The 16879-nt window shown below is 43.4% G+C and overlaps 1 protein-coding gene across 3 annotated transcripts in view; it reads right to left on the reverse strand.

The window, feature by feature from the left end:
* The window catches only part of LOC119656729 (frequenin-1), a 221281-nt gene that overhangs the window by 155599 nt on the left and 48803 nt on the right, over positions 1 to 16879 (reverse strand). For all 3 annotated transcript variants that reach the window (XM_038063263.1, XM_038063262.1, XM_038063264.1), the window contains exon 2: positions 12842 to 13143. In XM_038063263.1, coding sequence (XP_037919191.1) covers positions 12842 to 12905 — 64 coding nt within the window. In that variant the 5' untranslated portion in view covers positions 12906 to 13143. The remainder of the gene's footprint in view (positions 1 to 12841; positions 13144 to 16879) is intronic.

Here is a 16879-nt window from a genome sequence, read left to right on the forward strand (position 1 = left end):
TGGGAAAGCATACCACCAGCCTATTTTGTCGAACACCGTAGCAGCTTCAATAGCCACGTCAAAAAATTAAAAATCAACCGGACTTGTACAAATACCTTATATCGTCCTCAAGAAATGCAAATCAAGCATTTCCGTCATCTTGTCCTCAATCATTACCTATTGCCTCCGTAACAGCCACTTTCCCACTGTTTGAAAAAGTTCTCGCATTATCCCAATTTCAAAGAGTAACCAGAATCTTCTTAATCTCGATAGCTACAGGCGTACCTCGATCTTATCTTTCTCCGGCAAAATCTTCGAGCGGACTATGAAATCTCACTTAGATGAGCACTGTGATGCCAACAACTTACTCCCCGGCATCCATTTCGCCAAGCGACCCAAACACCCGGTTGAGCATGCTCTCCTTATACTGAAATCGATCGTTCCTCTGTGAATAAACCGGATAACTTCGACAGTCATCTGCTTCCTCGATGTGAGGAGGACTTTCGACTTCGTATGGCAGTACAGATTCACCTTTAAGCTTTTCAGGATCCTAAAATCCCTTCCTCATCTCCGGAAGCGGGCAGAAATCCAAAGTCTAGATACAGCCATAGCTCTGGGCACCTTACTTGTGTCCTCCTGGACTCTCACAAGAATCAGTCCTTTCTCCCGCCCTCTTCTCCTTGTTCACCGCCGGCCTCCTGAAATTGCCTTCACATCCAAAACCCATCCGTGTCCTCCAATATGCGTAGGTCCTATACAGCTTAAAGAAAAATATCCCGGTATGCAAAACTCGCCTGAAATCTTATTTAAATGACCTTCACAAATACTTCTCGAAATGGAAACCCTAACTCTAACCCGTCAGGAATGTAAAACCATCCTGTTTCATAAAAAGATCGCGCTGAGAATCTGAAGAGACGTCTATACTCTGCCCATGAAAATCAATAACGCTCCCACTGCAATAGTCAAAGAAGTCATCTATCTCCGGTTGACCATGAATTTCCCCATGTTCCACGGACCTCTTATCACCAAGGCATTGGGCTTTGCAAGCGTTGCAATCCCTACGCCGCATAATCAAATGCAATATGCCAATATCGCCGAAGGTTAAGCCTTTGTAATGAACCTAAGCGAAATAGGATGATCCAACGATAATCTTGAGTGGCCAAATACGACCTAGAGGGAAGAGCTATCCCAGAAACCTAAAGAAATTGGCAAAAATGACCGTGTGGGTCCGCCCGCAAAGACTGAAGCTGCTGAAATGCTCGGTTGACTTGTTCTGTAAGAGCCAGGCTCGGAAACGTGGGGGAGGGGGGGGGGGGGTTCTTTGAGCTCTTTGATCCCTCACATGTCATTAGCATGAAATTGACGTGTTGTACCGATGTGTGGGATCTAAAAATAGACAACGTGGAGCCATAAGTCTCCGGACCCGAGTGCCGCAATCGAGAGGGAAGATCCACAACGGATCACAGTCCCGATCATTCTTTTTTCTGCCTCAGATAGTTATTGAGGCGCGACCCCTGAGGTTCCCTCCCATCCTTGGCATCCTCAGGCCATTATTTAGAGGAAGTCACTAATAAAGTTTTGCGGGGGTCAAGAAGAAAGAGAGGGGGAGCTCGGCGTGGCGTGTACGGTAGGTAGGTATCAGTGGCCGCTCCGAGGAGCCCAATTAGCGCCTTAGTGCGTCGTTTTGATGCCGCCAACTCCTAAGACCGTGACTGTTGTTATAGGAGCAAGGAGGCAGAGTCCAGCCGGCTCGGATCTTCAAAGCCAGCCTGTAGCATTCACGAAGGAAAGCAGCTCTCCCACCCTGCAGCTTCCCCAAAGAATGGTTTACCCAGTGTCCGCAGCCTGAATTTAGCCAGAACTGGGCATCGCAGAGAAAGTGCATGAGGGTTTCCCTTCCTTCTCCCCAGCTCCGGCAACGCGAGTTGTAGGGTATGCCGAGCCTAAGGGCATGGTCCCCTATGGGAGCTCTCGTGATCGGGCTATGTTATAAGCGAGCCAAATTCTCCTTGACTTGGCACAGCTTGTAAGCCTTCGCCATCTCAGGCCCGCGGCTGCTAGGTAGTGCGAGTAGACTCCGCCCCCGACAGCCGCCAGCGGAACACCGACTGTATTCGCCGAGGGACTGCCAAGAACAGAGCCTTGCCTGGCCAATCCATCAGCCCGCGCATTCCCCTCTCTGTTCCTATGCCCGGGAACCCAGAGGAAAGTGACCTTGAGCGTGCCGCCCAGACGGTTGAGCGCGTCTCTCCACTGCCCCACCAGCCGGGAAGTTGTCGTTGTTGAGTACAAGGCCTTGATGGCCGCTTAGCTGTCGGTCAGAATGGCTATGTTACGCTTGGGACTCGAATCATGCTCCAGCCGTCGACAGACTTCCAATATCGCCAGTACTTCCGCCTGGAATACACTGGCGAAACCTGGGAGACCATTCGACTTGAATACACCGCGTGTATTCAAGAAAACCCCCGCGCTGACTCCATAGGCCATCTTTGATCCGTCCGTAAAGAATACTGTATCATAGTCTTGCAACACGCCGCCAGTCTTCCACATTGCCCTGGTTGGAAGGTCCACGTGGCGTGGCGTGTATTTGTTGCTGTTTTGTTTCTTTCTGGTTAATACGGAGATTGTTTGACTCAAAAAAAAAGAAGAAAAAAATATGTATACGGAAATATTACTGAATTTAATGCAAAAAAATATACCGAAGCCTTTTGGTTTTTCTTTTCTTAATATTCTTTCCAGAAGTCCTCTCAGGGCGCACACGCGAAGAGGAAAATGTCTGGCACACACTCAGACCACATATTTTTTAGAGGCCATAAATACGATCTTCTATAAATGTCACACAGTCAATGGGGAATGTCTCGCAGCTCGAAGTTGAAACTTCAGCAAACAATCACTAAACGATTGTTCCCGCGAGAAACTGAGCAAATTCACGTTCATCACAAAGGAAGCTACTTTTAGACAACCGTTTTGCTGTTCATGAATTACGTCCTCTTGGTAGGCTATGATTTCTGTGGCTTTTTATCCTACCGCCTCACGCTCAAGCACAAATTTCCCAAAAACTCACCATTGATATGACATCCAAAACTTTGCACCGCTGTCTCAACAAACCAATTCCCCAATCTTCCGACTACGCCTCCACGTCAATCATTCCTTTTTCCGCTACCTTTCTTTCCGATTCACAGAGTTATCCTATTCTCGTCTTATATAAATTGATCAATTATTGAAATCAATCCTCAAGGCGGTATATTATTTCTTCGAATTTTGAAAAAGGAAACTTACCTTCCTCCTTGCCCAAAGCTGAAATTTGGGAAATCACGAAATTATCTCTAACTCTACTCTCTACGGCACCGGCACAAACAATGAAATTTTGAAATCCCACCGACCGTTGATCAGCTGTCCACCCACGAACCGGTCCCCATGCCACTACGCTTGCATTGAACTCGGTTGAAATCCGAGAGTTCATGCTGCAGAAACATGCGCATCCCCCCACGAATGCGGCAAATTATTCCCCTCTATCAAGATCGATTCGCCCCAATGCATTCAATAATGTGCAATCTGCGGCGAACATTAGGGTAATTGCACATTATGGAATGCATTATTTGAGCAAATCAATTCAGAAAGAGGCGAATGAAATTCCGCTCCCGTCGCGAAGCCGCGATCACTACGGCTTCTTGCTATAAACAGCTCATTAGTCTCCTCATAATTTTCGGCTTTATTTTCTGGTCCCACACTTTCCCATCCCAAGTAGAACGACTGCGGCGCCAAGAGCACAAAGTCCTCCGCCACTGTTCTAACACTTTCAAAAAAGGAAGGGTCCAAATACATCTCCAACCAAACCCTGTATGAGTACTGTGAAACCCCCCGCATCGAGGCAATCCTAGCCCGTCACGCTCTCAACTTCCTGACCAAGTGCCAATCTCATCCCAACCCACTCTTTACCTAGGCCAGGCAGTTACACTACCCTTGTTGATGCCGAAGGTAGAATAGTCTTCTAAACGGGTAACTACTCCCAATACCAATTTTACAAACCCTCCCAGTATTAGCAGTCATCCCAGCTTCCAGTCTCACCTGGCAAGTAATGCAGTTCTTTGTGAAAATAATTGTTTCCTTCCCATGAACACCTTAAACATTGGAATTTTAAACGTCAAACTTTGTCACTCATTTTTCTTCTACATTTTGTAACGTTTTTGTATTTTATATTTCGTTTGCGTCCTTATATTAATTTAACAATGACAAATAAAGGGGATCCAGGTGCTGGGGTACCACTAACACGAGTCAATGTAAAGTTCCTTGACCTTGAGATAGAGGCCCTTCGAAAGAAGATACAGTTATACAAGAAAACTTCAATCGAAGATAAGGAACAAATAAGATACCTCAGCGCACCACCTCCTGATGCCGACTACGAACATTTACAAACCATCGCCAACCAGAAGTTCCAAATTTACTTAAAAATTGGAAACACCTTAAAGGAAAACCAAAGACTCATTGAAGAAATCAATGAAGACTTCCGCACATTCAAGGCTGCAACTCACCTCAAATCCTGCATTGAATGCGGTGAAATAATCTTCGAAATGAGGAAGCTCCGAGCCAAATTCAACATGTACATCGATTTCAAGAAGAACCAGGAGCGCTTCAAGAAAAACTGCGACCTTTTAGTGCGAAATGTTGGCTCAAAAGTTTTTGATTTTTTGAAAAACGTCCGTGACACCAGCAGTCATGTTCAGGAACAACGCGACCTCATAGCAAGGGAGTTAAAAAAGAAACTTTCCAACGAAGCATTTAGGATCGGCTGGCAGACGTTGAGTGGGAATACACAGCGGTACCTTCGAGCAAAAATGAATAACATTGACCTGCAAAATTACACCTTCATGACCTTGCAACAACGGAGACCAGAACCCCGGGTCAAATCTAAGACAAGTAAGGAGTCTAAAGCCTCCAAAATAGGCTTCCAGGAAATATTAGTCAAACTGCGGGAAATATCTAATTTAAGAAAAAGAATTGACAATGTGACAAAGGAAATCGCTCAAGCCAGGAAACAAAATCGGGAAAGGAAATCTTCGGAGCCAATCACTGGACCTCTTATCTTTCTTAGCACTGAAGCCGAAGCGAAGTATTCAGCTGAGCTGCAGCCAGTTCGCCATGAGTTTCAGCCCCGGAGGAGCCGTCCTCAATATGCAATAAATCGTTATAACCTAATTCAAACTCAGATAGCACAAATGAATCTAGCAAAAGAAGAAATTATGAACCGAGCAAAGATGGTTACCAATTTCCGCCGAAATCCAGCAAATCTACTGAAAAAGTGCATAGAAGCGAAGTTCCAATCGGAGGAATTACATTCGTTTCTCGCCACTGTCTATGATCTTTCACGAAAGCCACCCCCAGTTGAGTCGACCGTGGAATTACAACAAAGCATCACCAGACTGGACTTTCGATTTGGATCAGAATCCACCCTAGTTAATGTGGATTTTAGCTCCAAGTCGAAGCTTCAAATGGAAGAGGATTCGGATGAAATTTTGTCGAATCTTACTGTGGCGACTGATCAAACCAGCTACTCTGGCAGTTCGGTACTTTCACGAAGAGCGTCCGTTTTATTTGATGTTGAAAGTGACCCAGAGGAATTGAACTATCTTTATGAGCTTAAAGAGGAAGATGAGATGGAAGAGCTGGAAGAGACTCCTCTACATACGGAGATTTCAATTGGGGCTAGTATGGATGTGTAAAGTATTTTGATAATATTAAATGGTATTTCGGCTGGTAAGGACATAATTTCTAAACTCGTCTAAGACTTGATGAAAAATTATTAAATGAAGTAAGCACGTTCAGAGATCCTACTTTTATAAAATCAGTTGCCAGGAGCAAAGAAAGAATTGAACATTTTTCCAAAAATTTGATTTAGCCTCACCTGCTCTCCTCATGTAAGTTTTGGAGCAGTCCGAAACTACATACATTTTTCAAATAAAATTTGACATTCGCTAAAAGCCCCTAGTTTCCTTATGAAACTAATTTTTAGTCATATCCTTATCCCCTGCGACTTTATGCTACCATCGATTTTGGAGCTAAGCTTCTTTTCCCATTTTTTCTGGCCATTTCCGACCATCTCGCATGCTCTCTCGAAAGCACGGAAGCCAATTTTTGGTCTGTCTGGCAGTGTGGACACAGTACTTTCTATATCGCGCTTAACTCTTGATTTACAATTTGGTCTCTGGGGGATGCTGGCACGGTTATGATCTGGTGTATCCTAGTGAAGGGTACTATAATGATTTTTAGGCCTTTCATCACTTTTTGACCTTTGACGATGCCGCTGAATTCATATCTTTATTATTATTATTTCCTTTTATCAGAGGCATGCCACAGCTCCCACTTTTGACGTCTCAATTTTTTACTAATGGGACCCGCAGTAACTGATGGTTGGTAGTCGTTTTGAACCGAGGTGTGGCCGATATACTGGAATGGTGCTTTCTTTGGCGTGAAGTGGTTTGACGTCTCTGCAATCAGCCCTCATGTGTGGATAGGTTTCCTACAGATGTCAAAGGGAATTCCTTTTATCTTTGTAATATAGTCTTCAATTTCCAGCATAAATTTGGATTCCCATTTTTCCTGCTCAACTCCCCCCCCCCCCTTTCTCTTCCTAGACAATGGTAAAAATGTCATGCCCATGTTTTCTTCAAGGATTACAAAGTGGATGAGAGGGGATTCGACATCGGCGTGCTTCTGGTTCCTTTCTAAAACCCTTCTCTGAATGTTGTAATACCAAAGCGGATTGGTCGATAGTCAAATACCATCCTGGTTGACTGAAGTGGGCCTAAATTTAAATTTAAAACGTTTAAGGAGCGAAAAGTCGTTAGATCCTTATTTGAAATTAAAGTTCTGATGTAATTTCAATCTTGCGTTCTTTCGTATTCAACTCTCTTTCCTGCGGCACATAGCCTCGTGTGGTGATCCTGATATTAATCCTTAATCAACTCAACTCCAATCTGCAAAGTGGTGTTCCCATCTATTGTTTGTATTCGTGGCATCGGTGCGTAGTTGCCAGTATTTTGTCTGTGGCTCGGCATTTTCATAGTGCTCCGCGTGTTTCTTTGCTCACGCCCTGCTGTTGCGGGAATGTCAAGCGCTCTGCGCGTCGGTTCCACCGCATCGCTTTCCCAAACTTTCTTCCCGCCATGTGGCGCAAGCTGGTGATGGCGGCTTGTATTTCGGGACTCCACGGGCAGTAAAGTGGTGTTTGTTCGACCTCCATGCACAAGCTTTATCGATCTCGAGGTGGAAATAGTCGACGGACTATGCATCATTCTGTTCTCCCCGAAGGGCACATCGGCATCGGCATTATCGAACGTGAGACGGAGAAACACACTCGCTTGACGGGGCAACGGGACGCCCTCACCGCGACGAGCATAGACGCGACGTCCTCAAAGGAGCACGAAATTATTATTTCCTCGCCGACCAATCCAGAAGCCACTTCTTCCCGAATGCACATCAGTCAGCCATCACGATGTTAGCAGCATTAACGAGTGCAAGCTGCCTCCATTCTGCCGCTCTAGCCCAGACTTAGGAGAGGAGATCAAACCATCACTCAATGAAGCTAGTCCCGTCCATAGCAATACGGACACTAAGGCGGGAAGGAAGTTCTCCAAAGATGTCAAAATGTCAGAGGGACAATTCACCATCGTCCGAGAATGCCTGTGGAAAAAATGCTATAGCGTGAAACGAAGCCAAGATTTAACAATCAAGGTTTTCGCGATGGGCTATTTGGAGTACACTGCTGAGGCTGCCTTAAAGTGACAGCAGGTAATCCCGACTTTGAGTTCTGGCGGTCGGCACAAGTACACTATTGTGAAAACTGAGTTGCGCAGGACAGAACGTGTCGGTTACCGGGTCCTCAAAGGAAGGTAGCGCACATAATCCGCATGTTGGATGAACAGACCCTAGGCATGGACTTCAGATACTGGAGGGTAAAGTTCATGAATGCCAGGAAAGACGAATCTGCAAGCGTGGAGGATTTCAACTTGGTATTCGAACGGGACCAAAAGAGTCTGAATATTCTCAGGGGGAAGTCATCATATGTTGCTCCATGGACGGAATCCTAGGAAAATGGATTGGACAAAGTTCAATGAATTTTTCGGCTATAAACTGCAACTCCCTAGGTGACTAAGGGCTCCTTTGGCGCTTGAGGATGTATTGGAAACTCTGAATTACACACTTCTAAAGTGCTATAAAGAGGCTTGTCCTATTTCCCGAGGCCCAATGGGTAAAGCGGTTCCTCAGTGGAACCGGGCACTGCAAATACTCAGGAAATCAACCAGGTGACTTCTGAACCGTGCTTGTAAAAACAAACAATACTCAAACAAACAATACTCCTTTAGAACTTACTGTGAGGAACTGGAAGGCGAAAGAGAGACTTCAAGGCTGTGCAGAGTCCTTAAAAAAGATGAGTCAGCCAAGTTAGATTGTCTTAGAAAACTCGATGGTACTTTCACGAGCTCCAAATCTGTACAGACCCTCGAGAAAGTACATTATTCGGGAGAACTGGTGAGAGAAATGGTAAGGGGAGAATTGACGGTTATTATAACCGCTTCAGTGGAATTTGTATCGTGATTTGACGTCGGATACCAGTCGACTCAGCTGTGAATGAGTACCTGAGTCAAATCAGGGTAATAATCTCGGGCGAGCGCAATGCTGACCACATTGCCTCCTAGTGTACCGTTACGGTCTTGAATGAAGTGCTCTAACACACTTCAAGGCCCTGATCCAACATGGATTGTTGCGCCAACGATTATTATTATTATTATAACCGCTTCAACCTGCAGGTGTTGCAAGGTGAATTGGAAGACTACGAAAGCGGTTATTACGAATGAAAAGGTGAAAGCTGTCATACGGTCCTTTGAACACCTCAAAACACCTGGAATAGATGGCATCTATCCAGCAATGCTAAAGGAATGTGTGGAGCACTTAGAGGCAGAAGGTTAAGGTGGTATTCATACCAAAGCCTGGGAAAGACGACTATTCTAATCCAAAGAACTTCAGACAGATCAACTTGACATTATTCTTGCTGAACGGTTTGGAGAGACTGGTTGAACATCGTATTCGTGGGATGGCGCTTAGCTCGCACTCACTTAATAAAAACCAACATGCGTGGAAAGTCCTGTGGTCATTCTCTGGTTTCAAAGATAGAGGATGCAACTCTGAAGAGTGAGCACGCGATAAGGGTGGCCGTCGGCATTGAAGTGGCGTTTGGCTTTGTGCTTTTTCAAAAACTTTGTGATGCCACCGTCGCGCATTGTACTGATGATACTTTAATTAAGACGATCTTTGCTATGCTAACGCAGTGATTGATTTGTGCTGAAGTCGGTGCCGATCGCTACCTAACAGCAGAAACAAAAAAGGCTGCTCACAAAGAGGTGTTCTACGGCTACTTCTATGGAGTGTGCTGATCGACTCACTGCTATGCGAACTGCAAAATTTGCCAATACACGTTCAAGCTTATGCTGATGACGTGGCTGTGTTTGCAGTTGTTCTGAATCTTAGTACGGAGTGTAGAAACACACAACGTGCCCTTGATTTAATTGACAGTTGGTCCCGCATGGTCAGTAAATTCAAATAAGACCACAATGGTATTATTTACAAAAAGGAGTAGACTGAATGGTCTTTGCCTTCCAGAGATGAGGAGTACTACCCTTCAAATCTCCGAAGAAGTGAAATATCTGGGAGTTATTCAAGATAAGAAGCTTCTTTCGGTCAGACATGTAAAGGTAAAGTTGAAACGAATTCTCACAACTTATGGGCTGTGTCTCGGTTTCTGGACTAGCTTGCTACACCGACGATAATTCTCTCCAGTTAGTTATGGGGGTCGGTACTTTACATCCAAGGTATCCTTCCCTCCTTCGTTCCGAATTACTTTAGAATTTACCTTCTTATGAATTTCTGGTATCCTGGGTGGTCCCATTATTCGACCCCAGAGCCCATATTGGGCGGCCTGTATATGATGTCATTCATCAAAGATCATAGGAATTCGAGTAGCACGTGCTTAATTTGGCAGAAGGTAGCCACATCTGGAGTCTTATTTTGGATCTCTTTTCGCGTGTGCAAACCAAATAGTTCTAAAAACCACTTATCTCCTGAATATTTGCTCTTCCCTCTTGATTTGCAGCCAAAATCTCCATGTATTATTGTTGTTCCACTGCCTCGTAAAAGGTATTCATCTCCGACACAAAAACTGCGTCTGTAAGGGCAAGAACCTAATGAGGCCAATGGTATTCTCCTTGGGAGATGCAAAGTAAAGCCTTTCACTTATCTTTATAGAAACTTCCCTTCGTAATTCTTACGTACTCTACAATTATGAGACCAAATTTCCCAGACAAAATTTTCACCTCAATTTACTGGATAAATCTAGGTAATAAAATTGTGACAAGCAAAAGTAATGGTTTGAATTAGGAGATAGTTAGTTAGCCAAAATTTCGAGTGAAAAATTTGCCTTTGAAAATGTTTTCGTTTTTATTGGCTAAAAGGACTTGGTAATGTATACAAATAAGTATTTCGAGGACTAACTGTCGCCTTCTTCAGTGTTTTGTGGCGCAGCAGGCTTCGCGATCGTAGGTACTGAAGTTCCTTTAAACAGAGTTCAACTGCTTCGAGAAGAAACTCAACGGCTGCCAGACCTGATTCACCTTTCGGTGAAGAGCAACACCTACTGCGGGGTCAGAGGCATCAACAAAAACAGCTAGGGGTGCATGTTGCAGAGAAAATGCCAGCCAAAACCAAGGACACTCGAAACGAGCCCGTTTCAGATATTTACATTACCTTATAAGGAAATAAGAAAATATTGTTTAGTTATTTTTAAGTGATGAAAGGTTGCTTGACTAATAAAAAAACGTTTCTTCTGTTTTGAGCAGTTTCTGCAGTTTTTCATGTTCATTGTTCCACACCAGCCAATGCCTCTCGATTTCCGCAACGGGCAATGATATTTTCAATTTGCTGACGATGTCACTCGATTTCTCTGGAAAATAATGCTTTCCTAAAGTTTTATTTTCCGAAAATTTTCTTTACAATCTGTAAGTCGTGAAAGCGTACCGACGAAGGAAGCCCTTCACTTGTTCGAAGAACGGATCACGGCACACGAAAACTCATCCGAATGGAGGAAGACGGCTAAACTGTATAAAAAACTGGCCTTGAAGTGAATCTTATTTCACACTTACTTATAAAAGAACCTCCGGAGCAGCAATGGGCAACCAGCCTTCACTGCTGCTATGCGAAGTATTTATGGAGAACTTGGAGAAAGAACTCGAGGAGGCTGGGGCACTCTCGAGATTCTAGATCAAACACGTGGACTACGTAGGTGGATCGATGTATGAACCTCAGTGAATTCCATATCCGAAAGAAACTACGCCAGGCCTCAAGGCAAGTCGTACGCAGAACATCAAAAGGCAGCTACACAAACGTAGATTCTGGTTCACCTAGACCAACAGACGATACCAACTTAGGACGCGGTTACAATCAGTCAAGGACAACAAGAACTGTACTAAAAAAAAGCGGCATTTATAAGATTCCCTTCCCAGACTGCAACAAGATTTATGTAAGGCAAACAAAACGACTAGTCACACCAGGATGTTGCACCAAATAAATTAAACCGGATCCGCTAAAAATAACAATAACCCACACATAAAATCGGCGGTTACCAAATATATTATATAATGGGCCAGGGACACCATTTTTCATTGAACAACGCCAGTATTTTGAAGAAAATGAAGGACGTTACAAAACTAGACTCCTAGGACAATCTCGATAATTCCCCGGGAGGCTAAACAGGGACATGGGCAACCATTTTTCCACCTTGGTGGAAGGACTAGCAGAAGAATAGAAGCATATCATAATTACAGGAATAGCTAGAAAAAAACAGAAATTTTCCGAAGATAAGACACTGAAAAAGGGGACAGTTGCCAATAAAAGCCTTGAAAAGCAAATCTTTCACAGCAAAAGTAACTTCTTCGGTAGAGGGCGCACTTTTGCTTTGGTATCACATTTCTCATGATCTTCTCCTTCAGCCTTTGTCGGGTCGTCTTGATCGATCGTGTCGTGTCATTTTACTCTGTCAAAGACCTGATCTGGATGCAGTCGAGAGACTTTTAAATTACAATTCAGCGTATTAAGCCACCGTTGTTTCAGCCGGCCTTTGGTTTTAACACATCGTCTTCGATGTTCAGATCAATCTTGGCAAGTGGATTCTCGTTAGTGCGAATGACCTGATCATACCAAACGTCCCTCTCCCAATTTTCCCACGGTCGGTGTAACCCAATATCGATTGCGGATACTCTCTTTTCGGATCTAAAACTATTAGATGCAAACAATGACAAGAAAAAAACGGAGGAATGACGGTTGTTCATACATCGCCCCAAAAAACAAACAATTGAGAACCAGAACGGAGAACCCAACTATAATGAAAAACTAACGGTGTAAAACCGATAGCAGTCTTGCCATCTACACCGGCGTTATCGTTCCTAAGAGGGTTACGGTCAACTCAACTTTTGACAGGAGGTATTTCTCCGAGAGCTATCTAATGGATCCCTACTTACGGGCCTAAATCAGCGGTCTACAAGAGTAGACAAATGTCATTTTAGTGGTATGCCAAACATGTTCTTGACATTTTTATCAAGAGGCGCGTAGTCTGCACAATATGTCCATCATTCTTAGGTTACCCTTCGAGAAAAAGTGTTAGATCATTCCTCAGAGAAAAGCGCGAGATGATCTCATATACCTAGATTCAAGATCCCCTGAAAAACAAATATTTATCTATCTGTCCACCAGCATCAAAATCCTGAAAAAGTTATCATAAATACAGCACGTGCCCTAAAAAACTATTTGTACTTACAATATGTGTCCGTTGTAAGCCGATCGATAGTATCCTGCTTCAGTTTTGAATTCTTCTTGCCCATCTTATGCGAATACCTTGGACGAATGAATCACAAATCACTTTTTTAATTCGAATCTATGGAACTCTCCTCAATTCACTGTTTATTTACAACAATTTCGCTTTCACAAATGCACTAACACTTCTTTGAAATTTCTAATATTTTTCTCTTGATGAAACGCACCCTTTTTACGTGGTCAAATTTTATTCGATCGATTCAGTTCGGCCTTTCCATTACTGTCAGTTCAACTCGCTAAACGTAACTGAAAATAAAAACTTTAGTTGAAATTTTCATTTGAAAATAAATACTCATAAGAAAAAATAAAAGTATCCTTTGAAATGTAGGTCTCCATGAACGGAAACTACTTTCAAAGGATTCTTTGTCGGAGATGTAAATGGCATGCAGACCTTGGTGCACCCTCTTTCTCATGCCTTTGTCTGCTTATCATATATCAAAAGTATATTGTCTTCCATTCAATGAACCTCTTCCCTACTGTTTACTATTTCACTAGATAGGAAATCCCTTTGTTCCACAGTGGAACATTTTCCTGATTATAGACCTTGCCTGGAAACTTTGAGAATTAACAGACTGGAAAAAATACTTCCCCCGAACGAACTGAAACTTCTTCGCAACTAGGGTCCTGCCTCTCTCCACCCTTACACACAATGAGGTGATTGCATTTGCATTATACTCGCAAGTACTCGGGGGTTGAGCTCCTTGCACAGGAAGTTCTTAATCTTACTTAAGACTATTCAGTATCTCCGGCTGGGAAGTGATAGTAAGAAAGGAGAATTGCGTTAAATCCTGAAATCACTTGGGGAAAATTGAGGATATAAATATAGAACTTTTCGAATTATGAGTACAATCAGGTCAAAATTGATTGAAGTTTATCAAAGCTCAACTTTACTCGGTTTTGAATGGTCACAGGATAAGATAGAAGTGGTGGTGAAGTGTGTGGATAATGGATGAACTTTAGGATTCTGGTCCGTTGAATTTCAAAGTCGTCGAACCGTTACTGGGAGGCAAAGTTTTCCGGAAAATGCTATTCTTGGACAAAGTTGGCAAATTGAATTGGGCGTTCACGAGGAGAAGGATTTCAGATTGGGTTTTTCTGATATTCATAGAATACGGATTTGAAGAAAACTCGCAAATTGGACTAATTTTGATGATGATATACCAGCAACGCATAATAATCCTCCCGTCTATCTAGACCAATATATCCCTAAGTGGAAAAGAATTAACTGAACTTCCGAAATCAAAATCTCATCTCAGAAAACGGAATTCATTTACAAACATATTTATATGTACCTAGAAAAAATGCTAACCATATACAAGTAGCAGCCAACGACGTGAATGTCAGCAAATCCACCCTTGACCCCTCCAGTGACCCAAACTTCCTGAAGTGAAAATGCCACAATAAAAGACTCCAAAAACTGTAGAAATCAGTGCTACATACGAACCGACTTCATTTCTAAACGCACTCGGCCTATTCCGCGTCAAAAATTAATTGAAAACTAAACAGGAACAAAACAGGGTAAACGCATCAAGAACCATGCCCGCTGTCCTTTATTTTCAGCTCATAACTTACCGCCTTCAAAGTGGAATTCAGACTGAAAAGGGGCTGAGTTAATATCTTTCTGCCTCTAATCACAAAGTCACAGAAATACAGCATGTTCGGATGAGGAAGGACAGGTTTTAGGCTCTTCATTGATGTCCACGTGTGCCTTTATCTTAACACAGAGCTACGAAGTTGCGTTATCACTTACAGAACATTTCATGCGAATATAACTGAACCAATGAACAATATAGATAATATACATAAAATGATGAACCAGATTGGAAATTGTAGTGTCCGTGGCTTGGCGATAGGAGCAGTATTCCATTCGCCTTTTCCGGAACAAATCCGAGCAAATAATGTGTAATATACTCTTTATCCTTACACTTTTTCACCTCTTTAGTTTTCTCAATTATCCTTCGTCATTTCACAGTACCCATCGCTTCCTTCATTTAAATACAATACTTAACACTTCAACTAATTAAATTTTCTTATGTTTCAATCTAACCACTGGTCCCTTTCCCTTAAAATTCGTAGTTCTATTTCACTTTATTGTACATTATTAGGTGCAGGCTGGCGATTGTTCATGGCTGAGGGGAATAATCTGTAGTACACTTCAGCAATCGTGTGTGTTGCCGTTGACGCTGAGCTGGCATAGACTTTTAAGTTCAAAGCCATGGACCGGAAACGAAATTTGCGGGACCAAGACCGGTTGATTGATGGACAGCTGATAAGCTGGACCGGCGGTCGTAATTTAATAACTGAATCAGATGAGAAAACGGGCGTGAGTCGTGAAAAAGTTGTCATTTTGTGAAAATGAATCAAAATGAGTGAAATTTTTCATATCCCAGCAGTCAATGCGGAAAACAGATTGGAGTCAAAATTCTGGAAAATCATCTTCGGTGGACATGCATCCAGCGCCTAAGTCATATTTGATTTAGAACCCGACACCATGGATTCAGTACATAACGGATCATTCGGTCATATTTTTTTGTCAGATAATTTCGTGTTTGGACAATCCGGTGCTTTTAATAACTGGACCAAAAGCCACTACGCAAAAGGGCTGAATTAGATGCTTCATTGTTGGAGGTTGTACGAAAAGAAATTCGAAAGGCATAGAAACAGAACCACAGATGTGATCCGAGGGAGACCCACTAAAGGAGATTACGTGCGCCACGACTTGATGGGTCCATATTGACTCTTTCTAATTTTTCTGATAACGGAAAGAGTTTTGCGCACGGAATTTAGTGGCCAGTGCAGCAGGAAAAGTTGCGTCTTCGCCTGCTTATACTTGGACCAAAAAGACATGAGAGTAAGTTGCTCTCCATTTGGTCCGGTCCAACATCAAGTGGATGTGAACTCACTATCCTAAACAGTAAAATCTTAGACCTTTGCGTGGAGCAGGAGGATTTGGAAGCCTGGAGAAAGGTGGCTCCTCGGAAAAAAGAGATAGCAGGAGGATACGATCAGGGGTTATCATCATCTCCAAGCGTGGCGAAAGGACATACACCGTCATTCTCAAGAAAGTTAAGGTAGATCTCGAACTTATCAATTTGGGAGATAATGTTAGCCGCATTAGCCAGTCTTAGAAAGGAGGTCCTTGGGACAGGAAGCCAAAATCAGGGCTAGCATACAGGAGGTCTCCACAGTCTTCAAGGATATAAATGAGATCACCACGAAGGAGGATATTCGCAAGGCTTTTGAAATGGAATTCGACCTCATTGAATTTGAAGAGTCGGCGATAAAGGCACTACGGATAGCCTACGGTGCGCCATCATAAGTCTACCAGTGGAGACAGCGCTCAAACTGTTTGCAGCAGGGAGAGTAAAAATAGGCTGGATTTTGTATTAGCTTAAGGAGGAGGTGGCACTAACGCGATGTTTTAGATGCCTTAGCTTCGGTGACATTACCAAGACATACACCAGGTCAAATGACAAATGCCGAAGATGCGGAACTGAAGGCCATATCAGCAAGGACTGTGGAACAGACCCAAATTGCATACTATGTAAAGGGAAGGAAAGTATGGACCATCGGCACATTGCTGGCAGCAGCAAGTGCACGGAATACAGAAGAGCCCTTAGCACAAATCGCAGACACAGGGCCTACTCTCGCAAACCATCCGCAAGAAAAACATTGGGCTAACCATAATTAATGAACCAAACGAAACTACGGTGGTGGCATTGGGATCAAAGGCAAAACGGGCCAAGCAATGGGCTTGTGGAGAACAAGCCTTCCAGAAAATAATGGAACACTCGGAGGAAGACTTCATCAGAGCGAAAGTGGAAGGAGTCACATGTACAGCTGTTATGATCCACCCAGTGCTACACTTGCCGAGTATGAGCAGATGCCGACCATAATAGCAGGCGACTTTAATACGTGGGGTCTAGAATGGGGCAGCCGGATCACGAATGTGAAGGGACAGGTTCTCCCCGAAGCATTCGCG

Source organism: Hermetia illucens, chromosome 5 (assembly GCF_905115235.1).
Source record: "Hermetia illucens chromosome 5, iHerIll2.2.curated.20191125, whole genome shotgun sequence".
Lineage (NCBI taxonomy): Eukaryota > Metazoa > Arthropoda > Insecta > Diptera > Stratiomyidae > Hermetia > Hermetia illucens.